Source organism: Macaca nemestrina, chromosome X, assembly GCF_043159975.1.
Source record: "Macaca nemestrina isolate mMacNem1 chromosome X, mMacNem.hap1, whole genome shotgun sequence".
NCBI classification, from domain to species: domain Eukaryota; kingdom Metazoa; phylum Chordata; class Mammalia; order Primates; family Cercopithecidae; genus Macaca; species Macaca nemestrina.
In genome coordinates, this window is record NC_092145.1 from 44,868,366 (window position 1) to 44,885,013 (window position 16,648).

Here is a 16,648-nt window from a genome sequence, read left to right on the forward strand (position 1 = left end):
ATTCTAGAATTACAGGCGTGAGTCACCGCACCTGGCCTGGATAATTATTTATAACAAACCAATTTCCTAAGTATTCCATTATTGGACTGTAATAAATATAAGCGAAGGAAGGAAGAGCCTGAAAATAATAAATGCCCTGATAAGAAATTTTGTCACTGAACCTGTGAAGCAAACCTCTGGAAGAGATTTCCGGTGAACTTGAGCATTTCCCTGGTGATGCTGGTGGAAATTTCCAAGAGGAAAATATATTTGTGCAACTGTATCCAAAGGAGACCAAAATCAAATAGGTTTGATTAGAAATAAAAGTATAAAATCTTTATTTTTCCACCTTAAATTTGTTAACGGAAAATGAAATCTGCAGGGGGCCAGAAGCACTCTTCTTCTGGTTTCTCTACAGTTTTTCAGAAATTACCTGCCCTTTGTAAGAATGCCACTTATGGAAGAGGAAGAAACTATATTTTTAAATTAAAGAATTCTGAGCCAGTCACACCCCAGACAGCATTATTAGAATAATTACTGAAACAATGCTGCCCTCTAGCAATGGCTCAGAGTGGGCTTCCCCCAGCAATCTGCTCCCCAGGCCACTTAGACACCTTCCTACACCTGATGCATGTCCAAAGGGGAAGGGAATTATCACCTGGTCTGGCTCCCAAATGAGAGTCAAACAATGGTAAAGATGAGATAACTGAGGCCCAGAACGGTCAAGTAACTTCCCACAAAGTGGCACAGGTTGTCACTGGCACAGCTGGAATTTGGAACCCAGATTTTTAAGTCATTTTATTATTCTCCCGACTCCCGTCTTCCCCTCTCTTCCCTCTTCCTCTTCCTCCCTTCCCTCTCAGAGTGGAAGTGTTTTGGGGGATTAAGTTATGGAGAAACTCTGAGGGGTGTCAGAATAAAAAAGGGTCCTATTCCAATCAGTGACCACAGTAATGAATTCTGCATTTAGGTTATTTTAGATTTTGGTGGAAGAAGGAAGAATCTGTAAGAGAGACGCCACATTTCCCTGGGAATTCTCTTTTCAGTTCAGGTTCCTGGGCCTCCAGCAAACCTTAAAATATTAATATAAGTCCACACTCACCTTTGTTCTCAGGTAATTGCTGTTGCACAAGGCAGCAGTTGAAAGTTGTTATGGGTCTAAGCAAGGCCAGGAGTATCTGCCTGCAAACTCACTCCAACATCCTAAAGCCAATCACAAAAGATCACATGAAATATGATTCCATTTATATGAAATGTGCAGAATAAGTAAATTTCATATAAAGTGGTTTGGGGCAATAGCATATTGCCTAAAGTGGTTTGGGGCAATAGCATATATAAGAGTGGGCTAGAGAACAAGGAGTACCATGGCTTCTCCCAGCATATTCTCCAAAGTGGAGCCTCCCAACAATATTCATGGCAATATGTTGCAGGATGGTTATCTTTGTAATAAAAACGTATCAGAGGAAAGCTCGACATCATTATCCATCACAGAAATGCAATTCAAAACCACAGAGAGATACCACTTCACACCCACTGGGGTAGCTATAATCAAAAAGTCAGATAATAACAAGTGTTGACAAGGATGTGGAGAACTTGGAATGGTTACATACTGTTTGTGGGAATGTAAAATAGTGCAACTGCTTTGGAAAACAGTCTGGCAGTTCCTCAAAAGGTGAAATATAAAGTTATCATATGCTCCAGCAATTCTACTCCTAGATATCTACCCAACAGAAATTAAAACATATGTTCACACAAAAACTTGTACACGAGTGTTCCTAGCAGCAACATTCATAACAGCCAAAAGGTAGAAACAGCCAAATGTCCACCAACTGAGTAACATATACACAAATGTGGTATATACATACAAGGACATATTATTTAGCTAGAAAAAGGAATGAAGTAATGATACGTGCTACAATACAGATGAACCTTGAAAACACTATGCTAAGTGAAAGAAGCCAATCACAAAAGATCACACGAAATATGATTCCATTTATATGAAATGTGCAGAATAAGTAAATCTATAGAGACAGAAAATAGATTAGTGGCTTCCAGGGGCTGAGGAGAGGAGGGAGAATGAGAAGTCACTGTTAAAAAGTATAGGGTTGCTTTTTGGGGTGATGAAAATGTTCTGAAATTAGATTATGTTGATGGTCGTGCAACTATGTGCATACACCAAAAAACATTGAACTATACAATTTACTTTTTATTTATTTATTTTCTTAGAGATAGGGTATCACTCTGTTACCCAGGCTGGAGTACAGTGGTGCAGTGATAGCTCACTGAAGCCTCAAACTCTTGGTCTCAAGCAATCTTCCTGCCTCAGCCTCCCAAGTAGCTAGGACTACAGGCATGTGCCACCACACTTGGATAATTTAAATTTTGTTTTCTAGAGACAGGATCTCACTATGTTGCCCGGGCTTGTCTCAAACTTCTCGCCTCAAGTGATCCTCCCTACTAGGCCTCCCAAAGTACTGAGATTACAGGTGTGAACCACTCCACCCAGCCTGAACTACTCATTTTAAATGGGTGACATATATGGAATGTGAATTATGTCTTAATAAAGCTGTTACCAAAATATAATAAATTTTTAAAAAGCTATTAGAGGAAATTGTGGGAAAACAAGGGTCAGTCTGTTTAATATCCACTTACACATCAGTGCTTAAACCAGTGAAATTTTCAGCAAAGTTTGTCAAAGGGCAGGGGCTTCTTTCTTGTAAATTTTGTCAGCTTTCCCAGGCCCAGCCTAGTTCAAAGTACAGCACGTTTTTTGAGAATGGGCGAATTGTCTCAGTTTTGTCAGAAAATGTTTTTGTTTCATTCTTATTCTTGCGTGATAGTTGAGCAGAGCAGAGTGTATGGAATTTAGAGGTCCAGAGTTTTGCTCCTCAAACACTGTATATAGTTAGCCTAGATCTCTTCTCACTCCACTACACAAGCCTTAGAGAGCTCAACAGCTTATTGCTTTGCTGTTAAGATCCCTCGTTGTTTGTTGTCCCTGGGGATGTTCCTTCTTCATGTCAGGCTCAGTTGTGAGTTTTTTCTCACACTTCACCCAACATTTCTCTGAGTCTGCAATGGGAAAAAGCCACTCTAGGTTGTCTCTACCAAGTTGCCAAAACCAGAAACGTCTGGTGCCTTTTTAGTGTGCGTATTCCCCCTCAATGTTAAAACTAGGTTAACCTTCCGTGGGAGGGGGGTGCTGTTGGAAGGCAGTGATATGGAGTATCTAAAGGACTAATCATTTTCCTTCCTTACCCACATTTCCCCTTTCCTGAGGGAGAAGTGAAAAGGAGGGAGAAATAAGTGATGAGAAAGAAGTGTCAGCTATTGGTGTAATCATAAAAATGCCTTCCAGCTTCAGAATCCTATACCCTTCCACACAGAATCTGGGTCCAAGATGCGTATCTGCTCAAAGGGAAGATGTTTAGGGAAGAATCTTATCCTCCTTCTTAGGCCAGAGCTCAGAACAGAGACTACTGCACTCTGAGGCTACAGTGAGATCCTTGGCAGAATCTCTTGAGCTCAATAGAATTCTGCAACTCTTGATTCTTTTCCTTGAATATTGAAGACATTCCCCCAAATACCTCCAGGAAGATTCACATCTGGATCTAAGACAGAGAAAGAGAAAAGCAGGGCCATTTTTGCTCAGACCTCCAACTTTATGAACTTCAAATATCGGTTGCTGTTCGGTGGCAAATTTGTTCAGGAGAAGAGGGTGAATGCTCACAGGAGCCATCTGGCTCTGAATAACGAAGCTGTACATACAGTGGAGCATTGCATGTGTAGGCTCTAGGGTCAGATTGCACGTGCTCAAATCCCAGCTCTGCTGCCTCTTAGCTCTGTAGCCTTGGGCCATTTACTTAGCCTTTCTGTGACTCAGATTCCTGGTCTGTAAAATAGGATTAATGAGACCATCCACTTCTCAGGCTTGTTGTAAAGATTACATGAGATAATCTAGATAATTTAATTAGTCTAGCGCTTGAGCCTGTGTTAAGTGCTCAATAGTTAAGTGCTCCATAGGTGCTAATATTAAACTGTGGCTTTTGCCAGTTTTCTATGTTGGATTTACTTGTAAATCTGCCCTCACAGTTTAAATAGAACCCCTAAAGAGATTGGATTCTGAATATGTCCCAACTAGTCCTATCCTAACCCATGCACTTCCCAACACCCTCATGGCCAAGCAAATGTAAGAGAGGAAACATTCTTTTCTTCTGTCTTCTTAGTTCTGTAATTGGGACCTGAAAATCACACTAATAAAAGACAGATTTTAACAGGAGGAAAGAAATGCAAATTTTGTTTGATATTAATATTTCAATTGTTACATGCACAGGGGCTTTCAGAGAAAAGAACTGAAGACACAAAGAAGTGGTAAGATCTGGAGGCTTATATGCCATTTTAACAAAGGGTGATAATTTATGGAGAAGTGACAAGACAAAGGAAAAGAGGTTTGGGTTTCTAGGGGAAGTAAATTGTGGGAAGGTAAATATGAGTGTCTTGGGTGACAGGTACACTAAAATCTCAGTCTTCATCACTATACAATTCATCCATGTAACCAAAAACCACTTGTGCCCTCAAAAACTATATATAAAATACATATAATACATATCATGTGTATTATATATTATATATATATGAAACTAATAGAAGATACAGGTTGTTTTAGAAAAGTTTGTTTATACAGACCTATGTTCGTGCTGACTTTCTGTCTCTAGTGATGATGGTTGTTTTTTCATGGTACAGGAGAGGAGAGGAGAAACATCTTCACAAAGGGAAATTTACGTCCTACTTTAACGTATATGGGGGTGCAAAGAACTCTTTCTGCATTTGCTACTCCTTAATTGCACTTCTTAATTGCCCTCAGCTCAAAATAATCACAACGCTAAAGTGACACATTTGGGAATGGCATAGTCTGATCCCCCTCAACAGACAGTAACAAGCTCTTACATTTGTATGTCTTGCATTTGATTTTTCCAAGCACTATCACAAATCTTTACCCCACAATGCTGCGAGGTTTGCAGAACAATAATTACTCCTATTTTAGAGAAGAGGAAACTGAAGTCTCAAGAGATACAGTGTCCTGCCTGTTTAAAACTATCCAGCTTGTTAGAGGGAGAGACAGAAGTACTCAAAGTCAAGTCTTGGCTGGGCGTGGTAGCTCACATCTGTAAATCCCATCACTTCGGGAGACCAAGGCGGACACATCACTGGAGCTCAGGAGTTCGAGACCAGCCTGGTCAACATGGCAAAACCCTGTCTCTACTAAAAATAACAAAAATTAGCCAGGCATGGTGGCAGGCACCTGTAATCCCAGCTACTCGGGAGGCTGAGGCACCAGAATCACTTGAACTCACGAGGCAGAGGTTGCAATGAGCTGACATTGCACCACTGCACTCCAGCCTGGGCAGCAGAGCAAGATTTTGTCTAAAAAAATTTAAAAATTTTTTTAAAAAAGACAGAAAAAGAAAAGTCTCCCCATCCAGTGTCATTTCAAACTACTACAGTATCTATTCTATAAATCTTCCCTTTGGTCATAAGAGATCTAGCAGCTTGCTTCCCCTGTCCCACAATTGTTCAAGTTGCTTTCAGACCATGTGAGGAGGAAGAAAACACACAATCCATAGGGGGAATAGTCTCTCTATAGCATGAGTTATTTTATCTGTAATATTCTGATGGCAGAATGAGGTTGAAAGTGCCTCAATGTCTGAAGCAATGGTGTATTGGAAGAAATGGAGGGGAAGGGTCCCTCATTTGATCTGATCAAAGTAGTCCAGTGTAGTCCAGTAGTCCAGTGGACTGAGCCCGGCTGAGCCCAAAATGAAACTCAGAAATGACTGGAAACCGTCTGAGGCATTCATCATTCAGCAGCAGCCTGAGCCTGAGCCTGTACTTGTATGGGAATAGTGGTCTTTAAGAGAAAGTTCTCTATGCTGTTCCCTGAGGAGCAGAAACAGAGACAAGGTTGGTGGGTGACAGGATGGCAGAAGGATGAAGGAAGAGGAAAGGTTGACATTTGCTCTCCCACTGTGCCCCAAAGATTGGTTGTGTGGAGAGGGTTCCTGGCATTTCATCACCTGGAACAAAGTGATTTGGAAGAAATCTGGATTTACAGCACCTTGGGTGAGTCTCTACTCAGCAGGAGTAGAGACCAGGTAGAAGAACACAGAAATGGGGACTGAAGCATGGGTCTGGATAGAGGACCTGAGGGCCTTTGTTCTTGGCACAGGAACCAAGTCTGAACGTTTGAGCAAGGGCAGGGAGATGTTGCTGCAGGTAGAAGCTGAAGCTGTTTTTCTTATGCAGGCCTCACTGAGACGTGTGGTAGAAGCAATGTTTTTTTGGGTGTCCAGGTGATAATGTGTGGCACAGAATTCCAAGAGGCATTTCCACCCGTCAGGGGGAGCCATCAGTTCCGTCAGCCAAGGCTACCAAAGAGAAGGCAGCACCACTTAGGCTCCACTCAGGTGTGCAGCTGTGAACACTCCAGAATCCACGCCTCCTCTGAGGAGGGGTTTCTGTGTTCTTACAGCCAGAAGCACCTGCCAGTATCTGGGTGGGGTGTAGTGGCTCCCCTCAAGTGGCAATGTGGGCAGCTGACCCCCATGGGACAGGGTAGGAGTCAAAGAACAACAGGAGAGGACTATCTCAGAGCATGTGAAACTTCTGAAATCTGCCACAAATAATTGGGGGAAACCTTCAAGGGATTGAGACCCTGTAACACAGGTGGTGACAGTGGTCCATCACATCCAAGATTTTCCTGCTTATGGGACATTATTTTTGCCCACGGACCAGTGAGGCCTGGAAAAACTTGAAACTCCATTTTATAGCAGATGAAATGGTGTCAAGTACTTGGGCATATAATAGCCCAGCTCCATGTAGATGCTGAGGGGCTCTTGAAACATTTCTAAATAAAACCTTTAGGATAGGTAGAAGAACAGGGACTGAGCTCTGGCAGGGTACGATTGGGCTTCATTTGTTCCATTTATCTCTAGTGACGTTAGCTTGAAGGAGAGGACAGCAAAAACAATAAGAAGAAGAATGGCTAGGGAGAAAAATAAATAAAAGAATTGCCATCCTTCTCCATTAGCATGGCTATAAGAAAATAAGGTTCATTTTTAGGACATTGTCCTTTCTGTATACATTTTCCAGGCATAAGTTGCAAATTCTATATTATCCATTTCTTTTTCAGCAAAGAGAAAACTCGACAGTGCTTTTCCTAGCTAAAAGCAATCCTGGCCGAAAAAGGACGTCCAAACTCCACTCGGTCTTGGACTGGGCTAGGTGTGAGCCAACAGACCCAGAGAAGAGGGGGAAAGCTGGGTCCCCAGGGGCCAGCCATCTCTCTGGAATTCGTATTTCCTGACTTGTCGCACCTTCTCTTTCCTGAGGCAAAAGCACTGGTGATTGAGGCAGCTGCAGGCAACCCACACAGCCAGATTCTTATGTACAGTATCAAGGGGCTGCCAATTTGTCTGCCAATCTGTCTTTCCTGAGTATCATTTTCCTCTTCCTGAAATCAGACCCAAAGTTAAGGGTAATGGAGCAGAGGACTTGAGTCCTGGAGCAGTGGACTTGAGTACTCAGAGAAGGTTAGGTCTCTGTCCATGAATTACCATCTCTACTGCCACCACCCTAGATTAAGTCACCCAGCCAGTCAGTTACGTGGACTATTGAAGTAGAGGGCTCAGCTGCTCTCTGATCCCTTCCTCCATCCTGTCTCCAAACTGTTGCCAATTTAACTATCCAAAATAAGTTTCTAATCATGTCTCTCCTACTGTTGTTGAAAGATTATTGAGTAACTCAATTATATGGACTACTATTGAATACATAAATTGGTCCTATTTGCATCAAATTCCCCATTGTCCTGATTTCTTCTCTTCACAGCTTTCACAATTCCAATCTAAGTTCAGTGTGTTCTTGTTCTCCCCACTCCATTGGAATGGAATGTTCATATCAGCAGGATTCTTATCTGTCTGTCCCCCAAACAGTAGCTGACATAAGTTACATAACTAATATTGGTGGAATAAAGGACTCAGTAAATCAAATTCTAGGAGCCACAATGAACTCTTTTTTCATAAATGAAGTTTATTTACTTTTATAATTATAAATGTAATACATGCTTACTGTAGAGAATCTGAAAAGTATAGAGAAGTAGAAAGAAGAAAATAAAAACTACCCATAACCCCACCACCTGAAGGCAAACACTGCTCACATTATGTTCTAACTATCTATGCCTGTTTATAGACCAAGACCCTCATCAAGAGTGCTGGCCATGAAGCACAACAGCCAAGGGGAGTGAGAGCAATCAACAACTGAGGGGGTCACCCAGAGGTCAGAGCTGGAGAACGCGCACTGAGGGACACAACAAAGGCCAGAAACAACAGATCAAGAGGTCAGAAGCTGACAACACAAGAACAAGTTGTGTTACTGTAAGAATGTAGTGAGATGGTGCTTGTCAAGAGTTTAGCCCAATGCCTGTCACATGATAGATACATTATCAATAACTGGTAGCTATCATACTATCACTATAATTATTATTATGGGTCAAAACGAATGGTTCAGGATGGATACTATAAACAGGGCAAGGACCCTGGAGACCCATTTTAGGTGCTATGAGTTGGGGCATACAGGGCAAGTCTACTGGGTTACTAGGGTGGTATAGGAGTGGGCATCACTCTCCTTATAGGCTCCCCTGCCAGGTGAAATAGAACCAGGGCTTCCTCAAGTTTGCCTGCTGACACATGGCAAGATACACTAAGGGGTTTTGAGGTAAGATATGATTTATCCTGCCTAGACTTCTCCCTGGACCAAGAACTAGTACTGGCCTCGGTGGTGATGGGAGTTCAAAACTTCATACACCATACACTCCTGTGGTCCACACTCTGATTGTCAGGGCAGGTCATAGGCATGTGGGTGAAAGAGAAGGTCAAATCAGCCAAGTGAGAGGTAAGGTGGGATGTGCCTGGAGCAGGAGGCTGAAGGGTGAAGGCAACAAGGTTTATGATGTAGTTGAATGGAATGGGTCCAGGAACCAGTCCTCCAGTTAGCAGTCGAGTCAGATATCACAGGAGAAGATTCCATGGAGTTTTACTTGTTGGTATGGGCCTTCTGATGATGGCCTGTGCTCTGTCCAAGGTGGTCATGAAGACCTTCTTGGGGGTCTCCGTGCTCTTTCAGGTAGTAACAGCGTTTGGGAACATGCTGGTGCTGCAAGTGAGAAAAAGACAACAGAGGTAAGAGCCACACTTACTATGACAAGGGGTGTTCTGCCTGGATAAGTTCTGTAACCTAGCAGATCAAGGCACTTTGCTAATTTGTCTGACTTGCATACAGTGTGACCAAGGAGTAGGCTATTCTAATTCCTTAGTGACCTGACTCCACAGCACCTGTTGCTGTAGATGGGCCCCAGCTCCCAAAAGACCCGTTTATTAGAATTGGACTTGGAACAAGGGGAGAATTGGAACTGAGCCCAGCCAGTTCCCTCATAATGAGAAGAATTCGTACTTCAACTATCCCACGTCCTCAGTAACTTGGGCAGGACATTGCTCCTCAAAGTAGTTAACATACCCAAAATAACTGCAGAGCCATGCTCACTTGATGAAACTCCAGCTTAGGGTTTAATGGTCTAGGAGCTCCATGCCTCCCCCTTGCCTCTTCCCGATTCTACTCAAGGAAGCAGGATGTATTCCTTGTCGTGACCTCCTCATTTCTCTGCTCAAAATCCTTCGGTGGATTTCCCCCTCATTACCTCCTCAGTCTGCTGCTGAGAGCTCAGTTCATCCTCCATGGCCTCCTCATTATTCCGCTTACAGGCTGTTGGCAGAACCTGGCTTGAGTTGCCTGGGGAATCCTTCTCTTCAGCCAGCTGGCACTCGGTGTACAGAGACCTGTCTATCAGCTCCTTTAGGCTGCCAGCCACCTTCAGGAAGATCCGACCCATTTTGGTGGTAACAGCTTCTGAGAGTCCTTCCAGAAATCTGGTCCGTAGAATGGCATCAGACCAAGACAAATGTCGGGCCAGCAGCAGGAAGTCAGTGGCATACTGCCTGACTGACTTTTGGCCCTGTTTGGGATGGCAAAGAACAGCACTGAGGATGTCTATCTCAGATAGGGAGTCATATACGCCCTGGGATCTTCTCAGGAAAGACTTGTTTTCATCTGAGAGAGGTTCTCCTACCTCCATCTGCAAGATGAACCACCTCTCTGCTGCTCCCAGATGAAGAGACACCAGAAATGCCATTCTCTCTGAATCGTCCAAAAACCCCTTCATTTGCTTCTCCTCATCAATCTCCATCTCTTCCTCCACAGAGCATGAGCCCCGGGCTGCTTCCTGCTCTTCTAAGAGGTAACAGAGTGCTGGGGTCAACATTCCGAAGGATGGCACTTCCTTTGGTGGTGGTTTCGTAGTTTCAGGAGTTGTGGCAGTCATGTGCGGTGTGGGCTTTGATCCAGAGGCTGTGATGTTACTGTGAGAGATGGAAGCCTCTCCAGAGTCTGTGGCTTTGGTTTCCAGAGTGGACATCACTCCAAAGGCTGTCTGTGGTGTGGACATTGTTCTGGGGCCTGAGGCCCTCATTAGTGGTATGGACCTCCCTCTAGAGTCTGTGGCTGTCATTTGTGGCATGGACATCCCCATGCCACATCCAGAGGCTGTGGCTCTCAGTAGTGGCATGGGCATCGATCCAGAAATTGAGGGTCTCATAAATGATGTGGACATTGCTCCAGAAGCAGAGGCTCTAATTGGTGCTGTGGTCATCCCTCCAGACACTGTGTATGTTGTTTGTGGCAAGGACATAGATCTAGAGTTCGCAACACTGGTTTGCAATGTGGACATTGCTCCAGAGGCCATGGTTTCCATTAGCGGCATAGATATCTCTCCAGAATCCATGGCTGACATTAAAGGCATGGGCATTGTTCCAGAGGCCGGGGCTTTCGTTAATGGCTTGGACATCCCTCCAGAGACCATGGCTGTTGTTTGTGCAGTGGACATATGTCCAGAGGCTGAAGCTCTCATTAACTCTGTGGACACAGTGTCACAGGCTGAGGGTCTCCTTAGTGGTGTGGACATAGTTCCAGAGGCTGGAGCTCTTACTAGTGGTGGGGACATCCCTCCAGAGGCTGGGGCTCGCACTGGTAGTGTGTACATGTCTCCAGAAGCTGTGGGCATCATTTGTGATGTGGATGTCACTCTAGAGCCTGGGGCTCTCATCAGTGGCATGGACATCCCTCCAGAGGCTGTGGATCTTGTTAGTGGCATGGACATTGCTCCAGAGATGGGAGCCTTCACTTGTGGCATGGACATCATTCCAGAGGCTGTGGTTGTCATTTGTGGAGCAGACATGGCTCCATAAGCTGAGGATCTCAGAGACGTGGGTACCTCTCCAGAAGCTGGAGCTCTCATTAGTGGTAGGGACATCTTTCCAGAGGATGGACCTCTTTTGAGCCGTGAGGGCCTCTCTCCAGAGTCTGAGGTTCTCATTAGTGGTGTGGACATTGTTTCAGAGGTCCAGGCTCTCATTGTTGGTGTGGACATCACATCAGAGTTTGGGGCACTCATCTGCATCCCTCCAGCAGTCATGGATCTCATGGGAGACATGGACATCCCTCCAGGATCTTGGGTGCTCATTGGCTGACCGAGCATCTTTCCAGAGGCTTTGGCTCTCATTAGTGAGGCAGGCGTTACTCCCGGGTCTTGAGCTCTCATTAGTGGCATGGACATCCCTCCAGAGACTGTGGCTGTCATCTGTGATGTGGTCATTGCTCCAGAAGCTGTGTCTCTCATTAGCAGCGCAGACAACCCTCCAGAGACTGTGTCTGTCATTTGCGGCATGGACAGAGCTCCAGAAGCTGTGTCTCTCATTAGTAGTGTGGGCATTGCCTCAGAAGCTGTGGTTGCCATTTGTTCCGTGAACATCGTTCCTGAGGCTTTGGGTGTCATTAGTGGCTTGGACAATGCTCCAGAGGCCAGAGCTCTCATTTGTGGACAGGACATCACTCCTGAGGCTGTGTCTCTCATTAACAGGGTGGATGTTGATCCAGAGGTTTGGGCTGTCATTAGTGGGGTGGACATTGCTCCAGAAGTCATGGCTCTCATCTGTGGTGCAGATGTCAATCCTGAGGCCATGGTTCTCATTTGTGGCATGGACATTGCTTCAGAGACAGGGGCTCTCATTTGCAGCATGGACATTGATCCAGAGGCTGGGACTGTCAATTGTGGCACGGACACTGTTTCAGAGGCTGTGTCCATAACTCGTTGGGTGGACATTGCTCCAGAAGCTGGAGCTCTCCTCCGTGGCTTGGACTTCTTTCCAGAGGCTTTGGCTCTCGTGTGTCGTTTTGCCACAGCTTTCAGAGAGCCTGTGGGCATTGCTCCAGAAGTTTTGGCCATTGTTAACTGTGCGGACATTACTCTAGAGGCTGTGGTTGACATTTGCTCTGTGGACATCACTCCAGAGCTTGGGACTGTCATCAGTGAGGTGGTCATGGCTCCAGAGGCTGGAACTGTCTTCTGCAATGTAGACATATTTCCAGAGGCTGGGGCTCCCATTAGCGGTGTGGACATTGCTCCAGAGTCTAAAGCTCTTACTGGTGGTGCAGGCATCTCCCCAGAGGCTGTTGCTCTCATTGGCAGAGAAGATATGATTTCAGAGTCTATATTTTGTGTTGACCATGGGGACATCACTCCAGAGCCTGGGGCTGGCATCATTTGGGTGGGCATCACTCCAGAGGGTAGAGCTGTCATTACTGCTGGGGACATTGCTTCAGCATCTGGAGCTGGCTTTGGTAATGTGGACATTTCTCCAGCATCTGGGACTGACAGTAGCGGTGTGGACATTACTTCAGAACCTGGAGTTGACATTAAAAGTGAAGACATTATTCCAGAGTCTAGGTCTGACATGAGAGGGGTAGGTATTCCCCCAGAGTTTTGGGTGCTTGTTGGCTGGGGTGATGTTCCTCCAGAAGCTAGGGCTGACATTATCAGTGAGGATATTGCTTCAGAGTCCGTGCCTGACATTAGCAGCGAAGATATCTCTCCAGAGGCTAGAGCAGTCATCAGCACTTTGGACATTGCTTCGGTGTCTTCATCTGTAATTTGCAATGGGGACATTGCCTCAGAGCTGGGAGCTGGCACTGGCTGTGTAGACATCACTCCAGGATTCATATCTTGCATTAGAATTGGGGATATCTCTCCAGAATCTGGGGCTAGCATGAATGGTGTGGACATTGCCTCAGAGGATGAAGTGCTCATTATAGGTGTAGACATCGCTCCAGAGGATGGAGCTGGCATTGCCAACGGTGATATCTCTGCAGAATCTGGTGCTACCATTAGTGTTGTGGACATCGTTCCAAAGTCAGGAATTGTCATCATCCCTGGGGACATTACCCCATACTCTGAAGCGGACAGCAATGGCGACAATGTTCCAGAATCTAAGGCTGGCATTAGCAATGGGGACAGTGCCCCAGGGTCTGAGGCTGGCATTAGCAATGGGGAAAGTGTCCCAGAGTCTGAGGCTGGCATTAGGGGTGGGGACAATGCTCCAGAGTTTGGTACTCCCATTAGAGGTGCAGACATGGTGTCAAAGGCTGGAGATGTCATCAACTGTGTGGATGTCCCTGCAGGGTCTGAGGCTGAAGTTGAGACTATAGGCAACTGTACATGAGAATGCAGAATCTGTACGTCTGCTCTGGTCTCCGTCATTGGTCCAGAGAAGGCCGTCTGCTTGTTTTGGGGCTCAACATTTTCCTCCTTCATTGTATTGTTGAATCGCAGTGAATGTAAGGGTATTGACATATCTGCCACAGCCACAGGACAGTGTGGAAGGAGCCCAAGCGGCAAGAAAACCTGTAAATAAGAAACAAGTTTAGAGGTCAAAAGTCAGTATCAAGAAGATCGGGAAATAGACAAATTGCTCATGGAGACCCGTTTTTATGCGTTCTCAGGTATACGGCATTGAAGGTGAGGCTATCAGATTAAAGAAGCTGTGAAGCAATGAACAACTTTGGCGTTGGAGCAAATATCCCTTCTGCCTCTATCCTTTTCAAACCAACCCACAGCCTCTCAGTTTGTAAATGCTGTAAACGCCAGCAACCTCCGCAGCCAGGAGCCTGGGCAGTCCTGACTCAAATAAAGCAGCAGCGCCACCTTCTGGCCAAGTGTGAGAAATGCAGGTTCCTGGCCTGTATTCTATCCCACGGCAGTCCTCACAAGCCAGCCAAGGTACTGGCAGGCCTGAATAAGAAAGTCCTTTGCCCCAGGATAATCATTAGTTCCTGGAGTTCATTGAATTCTGCCAACGGTTTAATCCTCATTTTACTACTCTGATGGCCCTGAATGTTCTCCTCAGGAAAAGGGAGACATTTATCTGATCAATGACTGAGAGCAACATTCCATGAACTGAAAATTCTGCTTATTGTCTTCATTATTCTTATTAATAACAGCAACCACCACCCCATTACTACTATTTATTTATTGCTTCACATAGTATGTGCCAGGCACTGTACTTTAGACAACTGTTCACAACTTCCTATAACATAAGGGCCTTTGTAAGCATTATCCCATTTGGTTCTTGCAATCTCCTGGGCAATAGATACTATTATCCCCATTTTACCAGCTTTCTCAGATTATCCAGGGTCAAGGCTAAAATAGGGTCACTGCAACAGTAATAAACTGTATATCATTGACTGTGACCCCCTCCTGGGGGTTGCCTAGTGTTTGGCATCCCTGAGCTTGCATTCAATTATTTCTCTGACATCCTAGACCATGGGTCACTTAAAGCCCAGTCTCTAGCATGTCCAAGTTTCAAGTTTCTCTGATGACATGGGGGTGGGCGATCCAGAGCCTCACCCCTCCAGTCTGCTCCAATAGGCAGCCCCAGAAGGGGCTTTTGGACACACGACTTGGAAGCCAATGCAAATATTACACAATGTTGACATGTCCCCACAGCCTGCTCATGCCAAAAGCAGAAAACTTGCTACTTTGGGACAATGTCACAAAAGTCATCAACCTCATGGAATTGTGATTCCATAATAATGAGAAAACTTGCAACAGAAATGCTAACAGTGAACATTTCTTTAGCATGCACTGACTGGCAAACACTGTGCTAGGCACTTTACATGTATCATCTCATGTGGTCCCCATAGCAACACTAAGAGATTTCGGTTGTACCCGTCCTTTATCTTACAAATATGAAAATTCAGACCCAGAGAAGCTTGATAATTTGCCTGCGGTCACATAGATTCCTGGCTCCATCCACAGAGCCCCCTACTCTTCACCGCTGTGCTATAAAGATCCACCTCTCCCCCTTACTCAGTCACACTACCAAGTCCCCTGCCTCTGTCTCCAGCCTGGACAACCCCAAGATGGGTTGTCACAAAAGAAATGCGGGCCTTCTGCTGACACCCTGGTTATTGTAATAATCGGTGCAATGGGAAAGATGAGTCAAAAGAGTGGCCATAGACCTCCACCTCCCATCTTCAGAAAAATTTCTGAACATGCCACAGTTTCCCACCAGGCAAAAGCCAGAAAGATCTTACCTTACCAGTGACGGAGAAGAGGGAGAGAGTATCCTTTGCACCCCTAGCTCTTTTACTATGGCCAATTAACTTATACCTCGTGCCCAGCCAGTTCATTAAAGACCCAGTACCAACAGCTGTTCTCTGCAATATCCCTTTGCTATCCCCTGCCACGCCCCCCTGCCTGCCAGCCAGCCTGCCCGCCCACCCGCCCCACTGCTCCTGACTTGCTACTGCTTGCTCTGTCTCTCTGGTCCCAGATTCCTGCCTCTATATAGGCTCTGACATTTGCCTCTGGCCGCCTTTCACTTGACAGTCCTCCAGAAGCTCCGCTTTAGCACTTGGCCTATGCAACTCCACCCCTCTTCCCTGTCACCCCAAACAGTCCCACCAGCGTATGCCCCACCCCACTCTACCCAAAGAAAAGAGGAGACTGACACAATTAAAAAGATGCGATGAAAAGGGTCCCAGCTCAGGAAACAAGATATGTGCCCTGTGCGGTTGAGTAGACACAGGAGTCCTGGGACCCAGACACTGCAACTGATATGACGTGGAAGCACAGGCAGAGGGCTCGAGGGAAAGAAACTGAGGCTGGAGATTGAGTGGAACAGCATCAGAAACGTTCAAAGAGGTTCAGGTGCAGGGAAAGAGGGTTTGGGAGGATGGACAGTGGGGGCTGGCAAGCAAACACCTTAACAGAGCCCTGTAATGGTGATCATAACAAAGGCAATTTACCCCAGGGTCAGAGACACAGAGAAAAATCCAGCAACCAAATCCCTGCCACAGGACTAGGATTCAACAGAAAGGCTCCATGGATTTCAGACAGCTAGCAAGAAAAACATACCAGCCTTGAGCATACCAGGTGAGGGCTTGTTCATACAAATAGGGCTACAGCCTGCTTTCTGGAACTGGGGCACAAGGTCAGAGTAGAGCTAGCAGAAAGGTTTACCGGAGTACTCCAGTTTTCCTGAATTGGTGCACTCAGTCTAAGGGGAGAAACCCTCAGTCTAAGGAGAATTGGTCCCTGAGCCTTGGATAGGGCAAAGCCTCCAGGTGAAGTTCAAGCAGCCCAGGTATAGGGATATAGAGTTTGACAAGGGAGGCATTCAGGTCGTTATAAACCTCATCATTAGCAACCAACAACAACTGAGCACTT

At 45.6% G+C, this 16,648-nt stretch overlaps 1 protein-coding gene across 3 annotated transcripts in view; it reads right to left on the reverse strand.

Annotated features, from left to right (window-relative positions):
• Positions 1-8,044: 8,044 nt before the first annotated feature.
• The window catches only part of RTL9 (retrotransposon Gag like 9), a 97,583-nt gene continuing 88,979 nt past the window's right edge, over positions 8,045-16,648 (reverse strand). For all 3 annotated transcript variants that reach the window (XM_011756128.3, XM_071088235.1, XM_011756126.2), the window contains 2 exons: positions 9,728-13,822; positions 8,045-9,186 (listed from right to left, as the gene is read on the reverse strand). In XM_011756128.3, coding sequence (XP_011754430.2) covers positions 9,067-9,186; positions 9,728-13,771 — 4,164 coding nt within the window. In that variant the 5' untranslated portion in view covers positions 13,772-13,822 and the 3' untranslated portion in view covers positions 8,045-9,066. The remainder of the gene's footprint in view (positions 9,187-9,727; positions 13,823-16,648) is intronic.